The sequence below is a fragment of the Pelobates fuscus genome, chromosome 6 (assembly GCF_036172605.1).
Source record: "Pelobates fuscus isolate aPelFus1 chromosome 6, aPelFus1.pri, whole genome shotgun sequence".
In the NCBI taxonomy this organism is placed as follows: Eukaryota; Metazoa; Chordata; class Amphibia; order Anura; family Pelobatidae; genus Pelobates; species Pelobates fuscus.
Genome location: NC_086322.1, coordinates 561,249 through 583,790, shown reverse-complemented (window position 1 = coordinate 583,790; position 22,542 = coordinate 561,249). Strand labels below are relative to the sequence as shown.

Genomic DNA, 22,542 nt, shown 5'->3' with positions numbered 1-22,542 from the left:
CAGCATGGGGGACACACACAATGGAAGCAGTATATACACAGCATGGGACACACACACAATGGAAGCAGTATATACACAGCATAAGAACACACACAATGGAAGCAGTATATACACAGCATGGGGGACACACACAATGGAAGCAGTATATACACAGCATGGGGGACACACACAATGGAAGCAGTATATACACAGCATGGGACACACACACAATGGAAACAGTATATACACAGCATGGGTCACACACAATGGAAGCACTATATACACAGCATGGGACACACACAATGGAAGCACTATATACACAGCATGGGACACACACAATGGAAGCACTATATACACAGCATGGGACACACACAATGGAAGCACTATATACACAGCATGGGACACACACAATGGAAGCAGTATATACACAGCATAGGACACACACAATGGAAGCAGTATATACACAGCATGGGACACACACACAATGGAAGCACTATATACACAGCATGGGACACACACAATGGAAGCACTATATACACAGCATGGGGGACACACACAATGGAAGCAGTATATACACAGCATGGGACACACACAATGGAAGCACTATATACACAGCATGGGGGACACACACAATGGAAGCAGTATATACACAGCATGGGGGACACACACAATGGAAGCACTATATACACAGCATGGGACACACACAATGGAAGCCGTATATACACAGAATGGGACACATACAATGGAAGCAGTATATACACAGCATGGGACACACACACAATGGAAGCCGTATATACACAGCATGGGGGACACACACAATGGAAGCAGTATATACACAGCATGGGGGACACACACAATGGAAGCACTATATACACAGCATGGGACACACACAATGGAAGCCGTATATACACAGAATGGGACACACACAATGGAAGCAGTATATACACAGCATGGGACACACACACACAATGGAAGCACTATATACACAGCATGGGGGACACACACAATGGAAGCAGTATATACACAGCATGGGGGACACACACAATGGAAGCAGTATATACACAGCATGGGACACACACAATGGAAGCAGTATATACACAGCATGGGACACACACACAATGGAAGCCGTATATACACAGCATGGGGGAGACACAATGCCCGCATCCATCTGTCCAACAGTAGTGACAGGTTGGAAACTAGTCAGGAACCGGTCACTAAGTAATGGTTACAGAATAATGGAAGCCAGTAATTGCTAATTAGTGACTGGCTGCTCCTGTGCTAACAGTAGTGACAGACACTAACATGAGTAGGGACCGACTAGTAAACTTGGAATTAACAATGGAAATGGCTTCTGAGAATTCAAACCTGTCCTTGACTCGGGACAGCTGTCACTGACTGTGTCTCCGGTTGTATTACAAATCTGGACAACTAGTAATCTCTGCAGCAATCCCAGATCAGCATCCTTCAGCCCAAGGTCCAACTCAGCGACCACCTCACCGCCTAAACGTGTGGATACTACAGTAACCTAGGAAAGAGGAGTACACTCATTAAATGTCCTCACTTCTATCTGTGAGGGACAGACTCAGTGTCCCATAGCTCCCTTCTGTCTGTGTCACCCTGCAGTGGGAGGGATAGACTCCGTGTCCCATAGCTCCCTTCTGTCTGTGTCACCCTGCAGTGGGAGGGACAGACTCAGTGTCCCATAGCTCCTTCTGTGTGTGTCACCCTGCAGTGGGAGGGACAGACTCCGTGTCCCATAGCTCCTTCTGTGTGTGTCACCCTGCAGTGGGAGGGACAGACTCCGTGTCCCATAGCTCCTTCTGTCTGTGTCACCCTGCAGTGGGAGGGACAGACTCCGTGTCCCATAGCTCCTTCTGTCTGTGTCACCCTGCAGTGGGAGGGACAGACTCCGTGTCTCATAGCTCACTCTGTCTGTGTCACCCTGCAGTGGGAGGGACAGACTGTGTCCCATAGCTCCTTCTGTCTGTGTCACCCTGCAGTGGGAGGGACAGACTCCGTGTCCCATAGCTCCTCCTGTCTGTGTCACCCAGCAGTGGGAGGGACAGACTCCGTGTCTCATAGCTCACTCTGTCTGTGTCACCCTGCAGTGGGAGGGACAGACTCCGTGTCCCATAGCTCCTTCTGTCTGTGTCACCCTGCAGTGGGAGGGACCGACTGTGTGTCCCATAGCTCCTTCTGTCTGTGTCACCCTGCAGTGGGAGGGACAGACTGTGTGTCCCATAGCTCCTTCTGTCTGTGTCACCCTGCAGTGGGAGGGACAGACTCTGTGTCCCATAGCTCCTGCTGTCTGTGTCACCCTGCAGTGGGAGGGAGAGACTCTGTGTCCCATAGCTCCTTCTGTCTGTGTCACCCTGCAGTGGGAGGGACAGACTCCGTGTCCCATAGCTCCCTTCTGTCTGTGTCACCCTGCAGTGGGAGGGACAGACTCTGTGTCCCATAGCTCCCTTCTGTCTGTGTCACCCTGCAGTGGGAGAGACTCTGTGTCCCATAGCTCCTTCTGTCTGTGTCACCCTGCAGTTGGAGGGACAGACTCTGTGTCCCATAGCTCCTTCTGTCTGTGTCACCCTGCAGTGGGAGGGACAGACTCCGTGTCCCATAGCTCCCTTCTGTCTGTGTCACCCTGCAGTGGGAGGGACAGACTGTGTGTCCCATAGCTCCTTCTGTCTGTGTCACCCTGCAGTGGGAGGGACAGACTCAGTGTCCCATAGCTCCTTCTGTCTGTCACCCTGCAGTGGGAGGGACAGACTCAGTGTCCCATAGCTCGTTCTGTCGGTCACCCTGCAGTGGGAGGGACAGACTCCGTATCCCATAGCTCCCTTTTGTCTCTGTCACCCTGCAGTGGGAGGGACAGACTCCGTATCCCATAGCTCCCTTCTGTCTGTGTCACCCTGCAGTGGGAGGGACAGACTCCGTGTCCCATAGCTCCCTTCTGTCTGTGTCACCCTGCAGTGGGAGGGACAGACTCCGTGTCCCATAGTTCCTTTCTGTCTGTGTCACCCTGCAGTGGGAGGGACAGACTCCGTGTCCCATAGCTCCCTTCTGTCTGTGTCACCCTGAAGTGGGAGGGATAGACTCCGTGTCCCATAGCTCCCTTCTGTCTGTGTCACCCTGCAGTGGGAGGGACAGACTCCGTGTCCCATAGCTCCCTTCTGTCTGTGTCACCCTGCAGTGGGAGGGACAGACTGTGTGTCCCATAGCTCCTTCTGTCTGTGTCACCCTGCAGTGGGAGGGACAGACTCAGTGTCCCATAGCTCGTTCTGTCTGTCACCCTGCAGTGGGAGGGACAGACTCAGTGTCCCATAGCTCCTTCTGTCTGTCACCCTGCAGTGGGAGGGACAGACTCAGTGTCCCATAGCTCGTTCTGTCGGTCACCCTGCAGTGGGAGGGACAGACTCAGTGTCCCATAGCTCCTTCTGTCTGTGTCACCCTGCAGTGGGAGGGACAGACTCCGTGTCCCATAGCTTCCTTCTGTCTGTGTCACCCTGCAGTGGGAGGGACAGACTCCGTCTCCATAGCTCCCTTTGTCTGTGTCACCCTGCAGTGGGAGGGACAGACTCTGTGTCCCATAGCTCCTTCTGTCTGTGTCACCCTGCAGTGGGAGGGACAGACTCAGTGTCCCATAGCTTCCTCTGTCTGTGTCACCCTGCAGTGGGAGGGACAGACTCCGTGTCCCATAGCTCCCTTCTGTCTGTGTCACCCTGCAGTGGGAGGGACAGACTCCGTGTCCCATAGTTCCTTTCTGTCTGTGTCACCCTGCAGTGGGAGGGACAGACTCCGTGTCCCATAGCTCCCTTCTGTCTGTGTCACCCTGAAGTGGGAGGGATAGACTCCGTGTCCCATAGCTCCCTTCTGTCTGTGTCACCCTGCAGTGGGAGGGACAGACTCCGTGTCCCATAGCTCCCTTCTGTCTGTGTCACCCTGCAGTGGGAGGGACAGACTCTGTGTCCCATAGCTCCTTCTGTCTGTGTCACCCTGCAGTGGGAGGGACAGACTCTGTGTCCCATAGCTCCTTCTGTCTGTGTCACCCTGCAGTGGGAGGGACAGACTCAGTGTCCCATAGCTTCCTCTGTCTGTGTCACCCTGCAGTGGGAGGGACAGACTCAGTGTCCCATAGCTCCTTCTGTCAGTGTCACCCTGCAGTGGGAGGGACAGACTCTGTGTCCCATAGCTCCTTCTGTCTGTGTCACCCTGCAGTGGGAGGGACAGACTCTGTGTCCCATAGCTCCTTCTGTCTGTGTCACCCTGCAGTGAGAGGGACAGACTCCGTGTCCCATAGCTCGTTCTGTCTGTCACCCTGCAGTGGGAGGGACAGACTCTGTGTCCCATAGCTCCTTCTGTCTGTGTCACCCTGCAGTGGGAGGGACAGACTCTGTGTTCCATTACTCCCTTCTGTCTGTGTCACCCTGCAGAAGGGAGGGACAGACTCTGTGTCCCATAGCTCTTTCTGTCTGTCTCCCTGCAGTGGGAGGGACTGACTGTGTCACATAGTTCCTTTTGTCTGTGTCACCCTCCAGTGGGAGGGACAGACTCAGTGTCCCATAGCTCCCTTCTGTATGTGTCACCCTGCAGTGGGAGGGACAGACTCTGTGTTCCATTACTCCCTTCTGTCTGTGTCACCCTGCAGTGGGAGGGACTGACTCTGTGTCACATAGCTCCTTCTGTCTGTGTCACCCTGCAGTGGGAGGGACAGACTCAGTGTCCCATAGCTCCTTCTGTCTGTGTCACCCTGCAGTGGGAGGGACAGACTCCGTGTCCCATAGTTCCTTTCTGTCTGTGTCACCCTGCAGTGGGAGGGACAGATTCCGTGTCCCATAGCTCCCTTCTGTCTGTGTCACCCTGAAGTGGGAGGGATAGACTCCGTGTCACATAGCTCCTTCTGTCTGTGTCACCCTGCAGTGGGAGGGACAGACTCTGTGTTCCATTACTCCCTTCTGTCTGTGTCAGCCTGCAGTGGGAGGGACAGACTCCGTGTCCCATAGCTCCTTCTGTCAGTATCACCCTGCAGTGGGAGGGACTGACTCTGTGTCACATAGCTCCTTCTGTCTGTGTCACCCTGCAGTGGGAGGGACAGACTCCGTGTCCCATAGCTCCTTCTGTCAGTATCACCCTGCAGTGGGAGGGACTGACTCTGTGTCACATAGCTCCTTCTGTCTGTGTCACCCTGCAGTGGGAGGGACAGACTCCGTGTCCCATAGCTCCTTCTGTCTGTGTCACCCTGCAGTGGGAGGGACAGACTCAGTGTCCCATAGCTCCCTTCTGTCTGTGTCACCCTGCAGTGGGAGGGACAGACTCTGTGTTCCATTACTCCCTTCTGTCTGTGTCAGCCTGCAGTGGGAGGGACAGACTCCGTGTCCCATAGCTCCTTCTGTCAGTATCACCCTGCAGTGGGAGGGACTGACTCTGTGTCACATAGCTCCTTCTGTCTGTGTCACCCTGCAGTGGGAGGGACAGACTCCGTGTCCCATAGCTCCTTCTGTCTGTGTCACCCTGCAGTGGGAGGGACAGACTCTGTGTCCCATAGCTCCTTCTGTCTGTGTCACCCTGCAGTGGGAGGGACAGACTCAGTGTCCCATAGCTCCCTTCTGTCTGTGTCACCCTGCAGTGGGAGGGACAGACTGTGTCCCATAGCTCCTTCTGTCTGTGTCACCCTGCAGTGAGAGGGACAGGCTCCGTGTCCCATAGCTCGTTCTGTATGTCACCCTGCAGTGGGAGGGACAGACTCTGTGTCCCATAGCTCCTTCTGTCTGTGTCACCCTGCAGTGGGAGGGACAGACTCTGTGTTCCATTACTCCCTTCTGTCTGTGTCACCCTGCAGTGGGAGGGACAGACTCTGTGTCCCATAGCTCTTTCTGTCTGTCTCCCTGCAGTGGGAGGGACTGACTGTGTCACATAGTTCCTTTTGTCTGTGTCACCCTCCAGTGGGAGGGACAGACTCCGTGTCCCATAGCTCCTTCTGTCTGTGTCACCCTGCAGTGGGAGGGACTGACTCTGTGTCCCATAGCTCCTTCTGTCTGTGTCACCCTGCAGTGGGAGGGACAGACTCAGTGTCCCATAGCTCCCTTCTGTCTGTGTCACCCTGCAGTGGGAGGGACAGACTCTGTGTTCCATTACTCCCTTCTGTCTGTGTCAGCCTGCAGTGGGAGTGACAGACTCTGTGTCCCATAGCTCCCTTCTTTCTGTGTCACCCTGCAGTGGGAGGGACAGACTCCGTGTCCCATAGCTCCTTCTGTCTGTGTCACCCTGCAGTGGGAGGGACAGACTCCGTGTCCCATAGCTCCTTCTGTCTGTGTCACCCTGCAGTGGGAGGGACAGACTCTGTGTCCCATAGCTCCTTCTGTCTGTGTCACCCTGCAGTGGGAGGGACAGACTCAGTGTCCCATAGCTCCCTTCTGTCTGTGTCAACCTGCAGTGGGAGGGACAGACTGTGTCCCATAGCTCCCTTCTGTCTGTCACCCTGCAGTGGGAGGGACAGACTCAGTGTCCCATAGCTCCCTTCTGTCTGTGTCACCCTGCAGTGGGAGGGACAGACTCAGTGTCCCATAGCTCCTTCTGTCTGTGTCACCCTGCAGTGGGAGGGACAGACTCAGTGTCCCATAGCTCCTTCTGTCTGTGTCACCCTGCAGTGGGAGGGACAGACTCAGTGTCCCATAGCTCCTTCTGTCTGTGTCACCCTGCAGTGGGAGGGACAGACTGTGTCCCATAGCTCCCTTCTGTCTGTCACCCTGCAGTGGGAGGGACAGACTGTGTCCCATAGCTCCTTCTGTCTGTGTCACTCTGCAATTAAATGGACAGACGCCGTCTTCCATAGTTAAAAAAAAGTCTGTCACCTCCATGAAGCAGTTGTGTCCAGTTGCCCCTGGAACATTGTGCTGCATCCACTGCTTGTTCTGTTGCAGAGAGTCCAGCACAGCCAGTGCCATTGCACCACTCCAGGGTCCACAGGATCCATCTCGAGGTAGAGAGCGCAGTTCTGAGAGACAGCTAAGTAACCGAGGTAGATTACCCCTAATTTTCTGTGGAGAGAGAGATCAGTTATTTTACATGGCACATTATCTCTGAAATTCCACTTACCTTTCTAACACGCACAGAGGAGGACTCAGAGCCCGTCACTCTAAATCTTATCAGACACTCACAGATGCTGCTGCTAACACTCTTTTAGAGTTCCAATAGCTGTCTCTAATTTTCAATTCAATTGCCATCCCTTCCCCTCCTTTCAGTCTGGGTATCTCTCTCTCTCTCCCAGGGTCTGCTTTCAGTCTGGGTATCTCTCTCTCTCTCCCAGGGTCTGCTTTCAGTCTGGGTATCTCTCTCTCTCTCCCAGGGTCTGCTTTCAGTCTGGGTATCTCTCTCTCTCTCCCAGGGTCTGCTTTCAGTCTGGGTATCTCTCTCTCTCTCCCAGGGTCTGCTTTCAGTCTGGGTATCTCTCTCTCTCTCCCAGGGTCTGCTTTCAGTCTGGGTATCTCTCTCTCTCTCCCAGGGTCTGCTTTCAGTCTGGGTATCTCTCTCTCTCTCCCAGGGTCTGCTTTCAGTCTGGGTATCTCTCTCTCTCCCAGGGTCTGCTTTCAGTCTGGGTATCTCTCTCTCCCCCAGGGTCTGCTTTCAGTCTGGGTATCTCTCTCTCTCCCCCACGGTCTGCTTTCAGTCTGGGTATCTCTCTCTCTCCCCCACGGTCTGCTTTCAGTCTGGGTATCTCTCTCTCTCTCCCAGGGTCTGCTTTCAGTCTGGGTATCTCTCTCTCTCCCAGGGTCTGCTTTCAGTCTGGGTCTCTCTCTCTCTCTCCCAGGGTCTGCTTTCAGTCTGGGTCTCTCTCTCTCTCCCAGGGTCTGCTTTCAGTCTGGGTATCTCTCTCTCTCTCCCAGGGTCTGCTTTCAGTCTGGGTCTCTCTCTCTCTCTCCCAGGGTCTGCTTTCAGTCTGGGTCTCTCTCTCTCTCCCAGGGTCTGCTTTCAGTCTGGGTCTCTCTCTCTCTCCCAGGGTCTGCTTTCAGTCTGGGTCTCTCTCTCTCTCCCAGGGTCTGCTTTCAGTCTGGGTCTCTCTCTCTCTCCCAGGGTCTGCTTTCAGTCTGGGTCTCTCTCTCTCTCCCAGGGTCTGCTTTCAGTCTGGGTATCTCTCTCTCTCCCAGGGTCTGCTTTCAGTCTGGGTATCTCTCTCTCTCCCAGGGTCTGCTTTCAGTCTGGGTATCTCTCTCTCTCCCAGGGTCTGCTTTCAGTCTGGGTATCTCTCTCTCTCCCAGGGTCTGCTTTCAGTCTGGGTATCTCTCTCTCTCCCAGGGTCTGCTTTCAGTCTGGGTATCTCTCTCTCTCCCAGGGTCTGCTTTCAGTCTGAGTATCTCTCTCTCTCCCAGGGTCTGTTTTCAGTCTGGGTATCTCTCTCTCTCCCAGGGTCTGCTTTCAGTCTGGGTATCTCTCTCTCTCCCAGGGTCTGCTTTCAGTCTGGGTATCTCTCTCTCTCAGGGTCTGCTTTCAGTCTGGGTATCTCTCTCTCTCCCAGGGCCTGCTTTCAGTCTGGGTATCTCTCTCTCTCCCAGGGTCTGCTTTCAGTCTGGGTATCTCTCTCTCTCCCAGGGTCTGCTTTCAGTCTGGGTATCTCTCTCTCTCAGGGTCTGCTTTCAGTCTGGGTATCCCTCTCCCAGGGTCTGCTTTCAGTCCCGGTCTCTCTCTCTCTCCCAGGGTCTGCTTTCAGTCCCGGTCTCTCTCTCTCCCAGGGTCTGCTTTCAGTCTGGGTATCTCTCTCTCTCCCAGGGTCTGCTTTCAGTCTGGGTTTCTCTCTCTCTCCCAGGGTCTGCTTTCAGTCTGGGTATCTCTCTCTCTCCCAGGGTCTGCTTTCAGTCTGGGTATCTCTCTCTCTCTCCCAGGGTCTGCTTTCAGTCTGGGTATCTCTCTCTCTCCCAGGGTCTGCTTTCAGTCTGGGTATCTCTCTCTCTCTCTCTCCCAGGGTCTGCTTTCAGTCTGGGTATCTCTCTCTCTCCCAGGGTCTGCTTTCAGTCTGGGTATCTCTCTCTCTCTCTCTCCCAGGGTCTGCTTTCAGTCTGGGTATCTCTCTCTCTCTCTCTCCCAGGGTCTGCTTTCAGTCTGGGTATCTCTCTCTCTCCCAGGGTCTGCTTTCAGTCTGGGTATCTCTCTCTCTCCCAGGGTCTGCTTTCAGTCTGGGTCTCTCTCTCTCCCAGGGTCTGCTTTCAGTCTGGGTATCTCTCTCCCAGGGTCTGCTTTCAGTCTGGGTCTCTCTCTCTCCCAGGGTCTGCTTTCAGTCTGGGTCTCTCTCTCTCCCAGGGTCTGCTTTCAGTCTGGGTCTCTCTCTCTCTCTCTCTCCCAGGGTCTGCTTTCAGTCTGGGTCTCTCTCTCTCCCAGGGTCTGCTTTCAGTCTGGGTCTCTCTCTCTCCCAGGGTCTGCTTTCAGTCTGGGTATCTCTCTCTCTCCCAGGGTCTGCTTTCAGTCTGGGTATCTCTCTCTCTCCCAGGGTCTGCTTTCAGTCTGGGTATCTCTCTCTCTCCCAGGGTCTGCTTTCAGTCTGGGTATCTCTCTCTCTCCCAGGGTCTGCTTTCAGTCTGGGTATCTCTCTCTCTCCCAGGGTCTGCTTTCAGTCTGGGTATCTCTCTCTCTCCCAGGGTCTGCTTTCAGTCTGGGTATCTCTCTCTCTCCCAGGGTCTGCTTTCAGTCTGGGTATCTCTCTCTCTCCCAGGGTCTGCTTTCAGTCTGGGTATCTCTCTCTCTCCCAGGGTCTGCTTTCAGTCTGGGTATCTCTCTCTCTCCCAGGGTCTGCTTTCAGTCTGGGTATCTCTCTCTCTCCCAGGGTCTGCTTTCAGTCTGGGTATCTCTCTCTCTCCCAGGGTCTGCTTTCAGTCTGGGTATCTCTCTCTCTCCCAGGGTCTGCTTTCAGTCTGGGTCTCTCTCTCTCTCCCAGGGTCTGCTTTCAGTCTGGGTATCTCTCTCTCTCCCAGGGTCTGCTTTCAGTCTGGGTATCTCTCTCTCTCCCAGGGTCTGCTTTCAGTCTGGGTCTCTCTCTCTCTCCCAGGGTCTGCTTTCAGTCTGGGTCTCTCTCTCTCTCCCAGGGTCTGCTTTCAGTCTGGGTATCTCTCTCTCTCCCAGGGTCTGCTTTCAGTCTGGGTATCTCTCTCTCCCAGGGTCTGCTTTCAGTCTGGGTATCTCTCTCTCTCCCAGGGTCTGCTTTCAGTCTGGGTCTCTCTCTCTCTCCCAGGGTCTGCTTTCAGTCTGGGTCTCTCTCTCTCTCCCAGGGTCTGCTTTCAGTCTGGGTATCTCTCTCTCTCCCAGGGTCTGCTTTCAGTCTGGGTCTCTCTCTCTCCCAGGGTCTGCTTTCAGTCTGGGTCTCTCTCTCTCCCAGGGTCTGCTTTCAGTCTGGGTCTCTCTCTCTCCCAGGGTCTGCTTTCAGTCTGGGTCTCTCTCTCTCTCCCAGGGTCTGCTTTCAGTCTGGGTATCTCTCTCTCTCCCAGGGTCTGCTTTCAGTCTGGGTCTCTCTCTCTCCCAGGGTCTGCTTTCAGTCTGGGTATCTCTCTCTCTCCCAGGGTCTGCTTTCAGTCTGGGTCTCTCTCTCTCTCCCAGGGTCTGCTTTCAGTCTGGGTATCTCTCTCTCTCCCAGGGTCTGCTTTCAGTCTGGGTATCTCTCTCTCTCTCCCAGGGTCTGCTTTCAGTCTGGGTATCTCTCTCTCTCTCCCAGGGTCTGCTTTCAGTCTGGGTATCTCTCTCTCTCCCAGGGTCTGCTTTCAGTCTGGGTATCTCTCTCTCTCCCAGGGTCTGCTTTCAGTCTGGGTATCTCTCTCTCTCCCAGGGTCTGCTTTCAGTCTGGGTATCTCTCTCTCTCCCAGGGTCTGCTTTCAGTCTGGGTATCTCTCTCTCTCCCAGGGTCTGCTTTCAGTCTGGGTATCTCTCTCTCTCTCTCTCCCAGGGTCTGCTTTCAGTCTGGGTATCTCTCTCTCTCCCAGGGTCTGCTTTCAGTCTGGGTATCTCTCTCTCTCCCAGGGTCTGCTTTCAGTCTGGGTATCTCTCTCTCTCTCTCTCCCAGGGTCTGCTTTCAGTCTGGGTCTCTCTCTCTCTCCCAGGGTCTGCTTTCAGTCTGGGTATCTCTCTCTCTCCCAGGGTCTGCTTTCAGTCTGGGTCTCTCTCTCTCCCAGGGTCTGCTTTCAGTCTGGGTATCTCTCTCTCCCAGGGTCTGCTTTCAGTCTGGGTCTCTCTCTCTCCCAGGGTCTGCTTTCAGTCTGGGTCTCTCTCTCTCCCAGGGTCTGCTTTCAGTCTGGGTATCTCTCTCTCTCCCAGGGTCTGCTTTCAGTCTGGGTATCTCTCTCTCTCCCAGGGTCTGCTTTCAGTCTGGGTATCTCTCTCTCTCCCAGGGTCTGCTTTCAGTCTGGGTATCTCTCTCTCTCCCAGGGTCTGCTTTCAGTCTGGGTATCTCTCTCTCTCCCAGGGTCTGCTTTCAGTCTGGGTATCTCTCTCTCTCCCAGGGTCTGCTTTCAGTCTGGGTATCTCTCTCTCTCCCAGGGTCTGCTTTCAGTCTGGGTATCTCTCTCTCTCTCCCAGGGTCTGCTTTCAGTCTGGGTCTCTCTCTCTCTCCCAGGGTCTGCTTTCAGTCTGGGTATCTCTCTCTCTCCCAGGGTCTGCTTTCAGTCTGGGTCTCTCTCTCTCCCAGGGTCTGCTTTCAGTCTGGGTATCTCTCTCTCCCAGGGTCTGCTTTCAGTCTGGGTATCTCTCTCTCTCCCAGGGTCTGCTTTCAGTCTGGGTTCTCTCTCTCTCCCAGGGTCTGCTTTCAGTCTGGGTCTCTCTCTCTCCCAGGGTCTGCTTTCAGTCTGGGTATCTCTCTCTCTCCCAGGGTCTGCTTTCAGTCTGGGTATCTCTCTCTCTCCCAGGGTCTGCTTTCAGTCTGGGTATCTCTCTCTCTCCCAGGGTCTGCTTTCAGTCTGGGTATCTCTCTCTCTCCCAGGGTCTGCTTTCAGTCTGGGTATCTCTCTCTCTCCCAGGGTCTGCTTTCAGTCTGGGTATCTCTCTCTCTCCCAGGGTCTGCTTTCAGTCTGGGTATCTCTCTCTCTCCCAGGGTCTGCTTTCAGTCTGGGTATCTCTCTCTCTCCCAGGGTCTGCTTTCAGTCTGGGTATCTCTCTCTCTCCCAGGGTCTGCTTTCAGTCTGGGTATCTCTCTCTCTCCCAGGGTCTGCTTTCAGTCTGGGTATCTCTCTCTCTCCCAGGGTCTGCTTTCAGTCTGGGTATCTCTCTCTCTCCCAGGGTCTGCTTTCAGTCTGGGTATCTCTCTCTCTCCCAGGGTCTGCTTTCAGTCTGGGTATCTCTCTCTCTCCCAGGGTCTGCTTTCAGTCTGGGTATCTCTCTCTCTCCCAGGGTCTGCTTTCAGTCTGGGTATCTCTCTCTCTCTCCCAGGGTCTGCTTTCAGTCTGGGTATCTCTCTCTCTCTCCCAGGGTCTGCTTTCAGTCTGGGTATCTCTCTCTCTCTCCCAGGGTCTGCTTTCAGTCTGGGTATCTCTCTCTCTCTCCCAGGGTCTGCTTTCAGTCTGGGTCTCTCTCTCTCTCTCTCTCCCAGGGTCTGCTTTCAGTCTGGGTCTCTCTCTCTCTCTCCCAGGGTCTGCTTTCAGTCTGGGTCTCTCTCTCTCTCTCTCTCCCAGGGTCTGCTTTCAGTCTGGGTATCTCTCTCTCTCTCCCAGGGTCTGCTTTCAGTCTGGGTATCTCTCTCTCTCTCCCAGGGTCTGCTTTCAGTCTGGGTATCTCTCTCTCTCTCCCAGGGTCTGCTTTCAGTCTGGGTCTCTCTCTCTCTCTCTCTCTCCCAGGGTCTGCTTTCAGTCTGGGTATCTCTCTCTCTCCCAGGGTCTGCTTTCAGTCTGGGTATCTCTCTCTCCCCCAGGGTCTGCTTTCAGTCTGGGTATCTCTCTCTCTCCCAGGGTCTGCTTTCAGTCTGGGTATCTCTCTCTCTCCCAGGGTCTGCTTTCAGTCTGGGTATCTCTCTCTCTCCCAGGGTCTGCTTTCAGTCTGGGTATCTCTCTCTCTCCCAGGGTCTGCTTTCAGTCTGGGTATCTCTCTCTCTCCCAGGGTCTGCTTTCAGTCTGGGTATCTCTCTCTCTCCCAGGGTCTGCTTTCAGTCTGGGTATCTCTCTCTCTCCCAGGGTCTGCTTTCAGTCTGGGTATCTCTCTCTCTCCCAGGGTCTGCTTTCAGTCTGGGTATCTCTCTCTCTCCCAGGGTCTGCTTTCAGTGTGGGTCTCTCTCTCTCCCAGGGTCTTACCAACAGAGGCAGCAGGCACTGGTGGCGCTCTCGCACAGTGTAGATACTCAGCAGTCTCTGGGGCTGTGTGAAGGCAGCACTCACACTGAACGTGTTACTAAGAGCTTCAGACAGCTCCTTGGCTATCAAAGCCCACCCAGGAGGAGCCACGTCAAGGAGTAAGGCACGCGGGAGGGTGCGGAGAGGCCCAAGTCTTCCTCTACTGGAGCTCATCCTGCAGCTCTGGAGAGACAGTCAGCAATCTTAGACAGTCTTCAAGAGACTGCTACAGACTATTACGCCCAAAAAACCCTTCCAAAAAGTCAGCAATGTTAAACAGCTATACACAAGAACCAATAGACAGTCAGAGGTGGAAGTCAGTTATAGACAGTCAGAGATAGACAGTCAGAGATGGTATTCAGTTATAGACAGTCAGTTAGACAGTCAGAGAGAGAGAGCAGACAGGAATGTGACCTTTAACCCGGAAACAAATCAGAACTAGCAACTTCTTAAATTCAGCCCCTCCCCCCATTAACCCCTTAACTCCCCAACTCTGACCCCCCCCCCCCCATATATAGTAACCCTGCACCCCCATATACAGTAACCCTGCACCCCCATATATAGTAACCCTGCACCCCCATATACAGTAACCCTGCACCCCCCATATATAGTAACCCTGCACCCCCCATATACAGTAACCCTGCACCCCCCATATATAGTAACCCTGCACCCCCCATATATAGTAACCCTGCACCCCCATATATAGTAACCCTGCACCCCCATATACAGTAACCCTGCACCCCATATATAGTAACCCTGCACCCCCCATATATAGTAACCCTGCACCCCCCATATATAGTAACCCTGCACCCCCCATATATAGTAACCCTGCACCCCCCATATATAGTAACCCTGCACCCCCCATATATAGTAACCCTGCACCCCCATATATAGTAACCCTGCACCCCCATATACAGTAACCCTGCACCCCCATATATAGTAACCCTGCACCCCCCATATATAGTAACCCTGCACCCCCCATATATAGTAACCCTGCACCCCCCATATATAGTAACCCTGCACCCCCCATATATAGTAACCCTGCACCCCCCATATATAGTAACCCTGCACCCCCATATATAGTAACCCTGCACCCCCATATACAGTAACCCTGCACCCCCATATACAGTAACCCTGCACCCCCCATATATAGTAACCCTGCACCCCCATATATAGTAACCCTGCACCCCCATATACAGTAACCCTGCACCCCCATATATAGTAACCCTGCACCCCCCATATATAGTAACCCTGCACCCCCCATATATAGTAACCCTGCACCCCCCATATATAGTAACCCTGCACCCCCATATACAGTAACCCTGCACCCCCATATACAGTAACCCTGCACCCCCCCCCCATATACAGTAACCCTGCACCCCCATATACAGTAACCCTGCACCCCCATATATAGTAACCCTGCACCCCCATATACAGTAACCCTGCACCCCCATATATAGTAACCCTGCACCCCCATATATAGTAACCCTGCAACCCCCCTATATACAGTAACCCTGCACCCCCCATATATAGTAACCCTGCACCCCCCATATATAGTAACCCTGCACCCCCATATATAGTAACCCTGCACCCCCATATATAGTAACCCTGCACCCCCCATATATAGTAACCCTGCACCCCCATATATAGTAACCCTGCACCCCCATATACAGTAACCCTGCACCCCCATATATAGTAACCCTGCACCCCCCATATATAGTAACCCTGCACCCCCATATACAGTAACCCTGCACCCCCATATACAGTAACCCTGCACCCCCCCCATATACAGTAACCCTGCACCCCCATATACAGTAACCCTGCACCCCCCATATATAGTAACCCTGCAACCCCCCTATATACAGTAACCCTGCACCCCCATATACAGTAACCCTGCACCCCCCCCATATACAGTAACCCTGCACCCCCATATACAGTAACCCTGCACCCCCCCATATACAGTAACCCTGCACCCCCCATATATAGTAACCCTGCACCCCCCATATATAGTAACCCTGCACCCCCATATATAGTAACCCTGCACCCCCATATACAGTAACCCTGCACCCCCATATATAGTAACCCTGCACCCCCCATATATAGTAACCCTGCACTCCCCATATATAGTAACCCTGCACCCCCCATATATAGTAACCCTGCACCCCCATATACAGTAACCCTGCACCCCCATATACAGTAACCCTGCACCCCCCCCATATACAGTAACCCTGCACCCCCATATACAGTAACCCTGCACCCCCATATACAGTAACCCTGCACCCCCATATACAGTAACCCTGCACCCCCATATATAGTAACCCTGCACCCCCATATATAGTAACCCTGCAACCCCCCTATATACAGTAACCCTGCACCCCCCATATATAGTAACCCTGCACCCCCCATATATAGTAACCCTGCACCCCCATATATAGTAACCCTGCACCCCCCATATATAGTAACCCTGCACCCCCATATATAGTAACCCTGCACCCCCATATACAGTAACCCTGCACCCCCATATATAGTAACCCTGCACCCCCCATATATAGTAACCCTGCACCCCCATATACAGTAACCCTGCACCCCCATATACAGTAACCCTGCACCCCCCCCATATACAGTAACCCTGCACCCCCATATACAGTAACCCTGCACCCCCCATATATAGTAACCCTGCAACCCCCCTATATACAGTAACCCTGCACCCCCCATATATAGTAACCCTGCACCCCCATATATAGTAACCCTGCACCCCCCATATATAGTAACCCTGCACCCCCCATATACAGTAACCCTGCACCCCCCATATATAGTAACCCTGCACCCCCCATATATAGTAACCCTGCACCCCCATATACAGTAACCCTGCACCCCCATATATAGTAACCCTGCACCCCCATATACAGTAACCCTGCACCCCCCATATATAGTAACGCTGCACCCCCATATATAGTAACCCTGCACCCCCATATACAGTAACCCTGCACCCCCATATACAGTAACCCTGCACCCCCCATATATAGTAACGCTGCACCCCCCATATATAGTAACCCTGCACCCCCCATATACAGTAACCCTGCACCCCCATATATAGTAACCCTGCACCCCCATATACAGTAACCCTGCACCCCCCATATATAGTAACGCTGCACCCCCCATATATAGTAACCTTGCACCCCCCATATACAGTAACCCTGCACCCCCCATATATAGTAACCCTGCACCCCCATATATAGTAACCCTGCACCCCCATATACAGTAACCCTGCACGCCCCATATACAGTAACCCTGCACCCCCATATACAGTAACCCTGCACCCCCCATATATAGTAACCCTGCACCCCCCATATATAGTAACCCTGCACCCCCCATATACAGTAACCCTGCACCCCATATACAGTAACCCTGCACCCCCATATACAGTAACCCTGCAACCCCCCTATATACAGTAACCCTGCACCCCCATATACAGTAACCCTGCACCCCCCATATACAGTAACCCTGCACCCCCCATATACAGTAACCCTGCACCCCCATATATAGTAACCCTGCACCCCCATATACAGTAACCCTGCACCCCCCCATATATAGTAACCCTGCACCCCCATATACAGTAACCCTGCACCCCCCATATACAGTAACCCTGCACCCCCATATACAGTAACCCTGCAACCCCCCTATATACAGTAACCCTGCACCCCCATATACAGTAACCCTGCACCCCCCATATACAGTAACCCTGCACCCCCATATACAGTAACCCTGCACCCCCATATACAGTAACCCTGCACCCCCATATATAGTAACCCTGCACCCCCATATACAGTAACCCTGCACCCCCATATACAGTAACCCTGCACCCCCCATATACAGTAACCCTGCACCCCGATATACAGTAACCCTGCACCCCCATATATAGTAACCCTGCACCCCCATATACAGTAACCCTGCACCACCATATATAGTAACCCTGCACCCCCATATACAGTAACCCTGCACCCCCATATACAGTAACCCTGCACCCCCCATATATAGTAACCCTGCACCCCCATATATAGTAACCCTGCACCCCCATATACAGTAACCCTGCACCCCCATATATAGTAACCCTGCACCCCCATATACAGTAACCCTGCACCCCCATATATAGTAACCCTGCACCCCCATATACAGTAACCCTGCACCCCCATATACAGTAACCCTGCACCCCCATATATAGTAACCCTGCACCCCCCATATACAGTAACCCTGCACCCCCATATATAGTAACCCTGCACCCCCATATACAGTAACCCTGCACCCCCCCATATACAGTAACCCTGCACCCCCATATACAGTAACCCTGCACCCCCCATATAAAGTAACCCTGCACCCCCATATATAGTAACCCTGCACCCCCATATACAGTAACCCTGCACCCCCCATATATAGTAACCCTGCACCCCCATATATAGTAACCCTGCACCCCCATATACAGTAAACCTGCACCCCCCATATATAGTAACCCTGCACCCCCCATATATAGTAACCCTGCACCCCCATATATAGTAACCCTGTACCCCCCATATATAGTAACCCTGCACCCCCATATATAGTAACCCTGTACCCCCCCATATATAGTAACCCTGCACCCCATATATAGTAACCCTGCACCCCCCCATATATAGTAACCCTGCACCCCCCATATACAGAAACCCTGCACCCCCATATATAGTAACCCTGCACCCCCCATATACAGTAACCCTGCACCCCCATATATAGTAACCCTGCACCCCCCCATATACAGTAACCCTGCACCCCCCATATACAGTAACCATGCACCCACCATATACAGTAACCCTGCACCCCCATATACAGTAACCCTGCACCCCCATATATAGTAACCCTGCACCCCCCATATATAGTAACCCTGCACCCCCATATATAGTAACCCTGCACCCCCCCATATATAGTAACTCTGCACCCCCCATATACAGTAACCCTGCACCCCATATACAGTAACCCTGCACCCCCATATACAGTAACCCTGCAACCCCCCTATATACAGTAACCCTGCACCCCCATATACAGTAACCCTGCACCCCCCATATACAGTAACCCTGCACCCCCCATATACAGTAACCCTGCACCCCCCATATACAGTAACCCTGCACCCCCATATATAGTAACCCTGCACCCCCATATACAGTAACCCTGCACCCCCCCATATATAGTAACCCTGCACCCCCATATACAGTAACCCTGCACCCCCCATATACAGTAACCCTGCACCCCCATATACAGTAACCCTGCAACCCCCCTATATACAGTAACCCTGCACCCCCATATACAGTAACCCTGCACCCCCATATACAGTAACCCTGCACCCCCATATATAGTAACCCTGCACCCCCATATACAGTAACCCTGCACCCCCATATATAGTAACCCTGCACCCTTATATACAGTAACCCTGCACCCCCATATACAGTAACCCTGCACCCCCCATATACAGTAACCCTGCACCCCCATATACAGTAACCCTGCACCCCCATATATAGTAACCCTGCACCCCCATATACAGTAACCCTGCACCACCATATATAGTAACCCTGCACCCCCATATACAGTAACCCTGCACCCCCATATACAGTAACCCTGCACCCCCCATATATAGTAACCCTGCACCCCCATATATAGTAACCCTGCACCCCCCATATACAGTAACCCTGCACCCCCATGTATAGTAACCCTGCACCCCCATATACAGTAACCCTGCACCCCCATATATAGTAACCCTGCACCCCCATATACAGTAACCCTGCACCCCCATATATAGTAACCCTGCACCCCCATATACAGTAACCCTGCACCCCCATATACAGTAACCCTGCACCCCCATATATAGTAACCCTGCACCCCCCATATACAGTAACCCTGCACCCCCATATATAGTAACCCTGCACCCCCATATACAGTAACCCTGCACCCCCATATATAGTAACCCTGCACCCCCCATATACAGTAACCCTGCACCCCCATATATAGTAACCCTGCACCCCCATATACAGTAACCCTGCACCCCCCATATACAGTAACCCTGCACCCCCATATACAGTAACCCTGCACCCCCCATATAAAGTAACCCTGCACCCCCATATATAGTAACCCTGCACCCCCATATACAGTAACCCTGCACCCCGCATATATAGTAACCCTGCACCCCCATATATAGTAACCCTGCACCCCCATATACAGTAAACCTGCACCCCCCATATATAGTAACCCTGCACCCCCCATATATAGTAACCCTGCACCCCCATATATAGTAACCCTGTACCCCCCCATATATAGTAACCCTGCACCCCCATATATAGTAACCCTGTACCCCCCCATATATAGTAACCCTGCACCCCATATATAGTAACCCTGCACCCCCCCATATATAGTAACCCTGCACCCCCCATATACAGAAACCCTGCACCCCCATATATAGTAACCCTGCACCCCCCATATACAGTAACCCTGCACCCCCATATATAGTAACCCTGCACTCCCCCATATACAGTAACCCTGCACCCCCCATATACAGTAACCATGCACCCACCATATACAGTAATCCTGCACCCCCATATACAGTAACCCTGCACCCCCATATATAGTAACCCTGCACCCCCATATATAGTAACCCTGCACCCCCCCATATATAGTAACCCTGCACCCCCATATACAGTAACCCTGCACCCCCCATATACAGTAACCCTGCACCCCCCATATATAGTAACCCTGCACCCCCCCCATATACAGTAACCCTGCACCCCCATATACAGTAACCCTGCACCCCCCATATATAGTAACCCTGCACCCCCATATATAGTAACCCTGCACCCCCCCATATATAGTAACCCTACACCCCCATATACAGTAACCCTGCACCCCCATATACAGTAACCCTGCACCCCCCATATATAGTAACCCTGCACCCCCATATATAGTAACCCTGCACCCCCATATAAAGTAACCCTGCACCCCCATATAAAGTAACCCTGCACCCCCCCATATATAGTAACCCTGCACCCCCCCATATACAGTAACCCTGCACCCCCATATACAGTAACCCTGCACCCCCCATATATAGTAACCCTGCACCCCCCATATATAGTAACCCTGCACCCCCCCATATAAAGTAACCCTGCACCCCCCATATAAAGTAACCCTGCACCCCCCATATATAGTAACACTGCACCCCCCCCATATACAGTAACCCTGCACCCCCATATACAGTAACCCTGCACCCCCCATATATAGTAACCCTGCACCCCCCCATATATAGTAACCCTGCACCCCCCATATACAGTAACCCTGCACCCCCCATATATAGTAACCCTGCACCCCCCCATATAAAGTAACCCTGCACCCCCCATATAAAGTAACCCTGCACCCCCCATATATAGTAACACTGCACCCCCCCATATACAGTAACCCTGCACCCCCATATACAGTAACCCTGCACCCCCCCATATAAAGTAACCCTGCACCCCCCCATATATAGTAACACTGCACCCCCATATACCGTAACCCTGCACCCCCATATACAGTAACCCTGCACCCCCCATATATAGTAACCCTGCACCCCCCATATATAGTAACCCTGCACCCCCCATATAAAGTAACCCTGCACCCCCCATATATAGTAACCCTGCACCCCCCCATATATAGTAACCCTGCACCCCCCATATACAGTTACCCTGCACCCCCCATATATAGTAACCCTGCACCCCCCCATATAAAGTAACCCTGCACCCCCCATATAAAGTAACCCTGCACCCCCATATATAGTAACACTGCACCCCCCCATATACAGTAACCCTGCACCCCCATGTACAGTAACCCTGCACCCCCCCATATAAAGTAACCCTGCACCCCCCATATATAGTAACACTGCACCCCCATATACCGTAACCCTGCACCCCCATATACAGTAACCCTGCACCCCCCATATATAGTAACCCTGCACCCCCCATATATAGTAACCCTGCACCCCCCATATAAAGTAACCCTGCACCCCCCATATATAGTAACACTGCACCCCCCCCCATATACAGTAACCCTGCACCCCCATATACAGTAACCCTGCACCCCCCCATATATAGTAACCCTGCACCCCCCCATATATAGTAACCCTGCACCCCCCATATACAGTAACCCTGCACCCCCTATATATAGTAACCCTGCACCCCCATATAAAGTAACCCTGCACCCCATATATAGTAACTGTGGCGAAACCAACTTCGCCACTGTGAACTGGAGAAGCCTGGTTGCTAGCCTCCTGTCCTGCGACTATGGCCCCTGGACATATTGCACTGTAAAAACTATATTTGGGCATGTAATAGTTTATATTACTGCTACTGGGCCTTTAAGGGCCATCCGTGGACCTATTGGGACTTTTTGGGATATGTGAAATGTCTGTGTGTTATGTGTAAAATTTGACTTTATGTATTTTAAAGTGTTTTATGTCGTTTTGCAACCATGTGGTTAATGGAGTCTGCCTCTAGTCCTGGATAATTGGATTACTTCTCCAATTAACTCCAGGGCAGAAGGGAGGAAACCAGGGTGCATTGTGGGGATGTTTTTCTGCCAGCCAGGAGGGACAAAAGATACTTTTAGTAACTTTTGAACCCCTGGTCGGATTCATGCCATTTTTTAATATGTTGTTCCCCTGAATAGATTGATTGTGGATATGTATTTTTATGTGAATGTGATGTATGGTTTTAAAGTTATGAAAGTTGTGTAAAAGTATATTTTACACTGTATGCATAATGGGATTATGTGTCACACTAAGGGGAGGGGATGTGTGGGAGGTAACATCTATGTCATTGGTTCTTTTATGCCTCCCCCTGGGTGTGGCCTGTATGTGTGAGATGGAAATAAAAGCCAGGCTGGATGTGCCAGTCCAGAGTTCCTGCTTAACCCTGAAGCTGAAGTGTTGTCTCATTCTTGGGGGGAATTTGACTGTATGCCGACTGCCAGGAGTGTAAGCTGTTCGTATTGCTTTTCCTGTTCGGCTGCTTCCAGGGTTCGTGTGTCTGCTGTTCGAGAGTTGGTGAATCCGTGCAGTTTGGGAGTTCGGGGAATTGGTGCTTATAGTAGCTGCTGGTCTATCTAAAGGGGATTATCGCCTAAACTGGGTTTTATCCCCTTTTATGCTGAAACGGTCCGTTACAGTAACCCTGCACCCCCCCATATATAGTAAACCTGCACCCCCATAAATAGTAACCCTGCACCCCCCCATATA

At 52.6% G+C, this 22,542-nt stretch overlaps 1 protein-coding gene across 2 annotated transcripts in view; it reads right to left on the bottom strand.

The window, feature by feature from the left end:
• Nucleotides 1-13,616, bottom strand: part of M1AP (meiosis 1 associated protein) — an 88,086-nt gene extending 74,470 nt beyond the window's left edge. For both annotated transcript variants that reach the window (XM_063459752.1, XM_063459754.1), the window contains exons 1-3: nucleotides 13,227-13,616; nucleotides 6,828-7,013; nucleotides 1,345-1,504 (exon numbers count right to left, since the gene is read on the bottom strand). In XM_063459752.1, the coding sequence (XP_063315822.1) occupies nucleotides 1,345-1,504; nucleotides 6,828-7,013; nucleotides 13,227-13,439 (559 nt within the window). In that variant the 5' untranslated portion in view covers nucleotides 13,440-13,616. The remainder of the gene's footprint in view (nucleotides 1-1,344; nucleotides 1,505-6,827; nucleotides 7,014-13,226) is intronic.
• Between the last annotated feature and the right edge of the window lie 8,926 nt (nucleotides 13,617-22,542).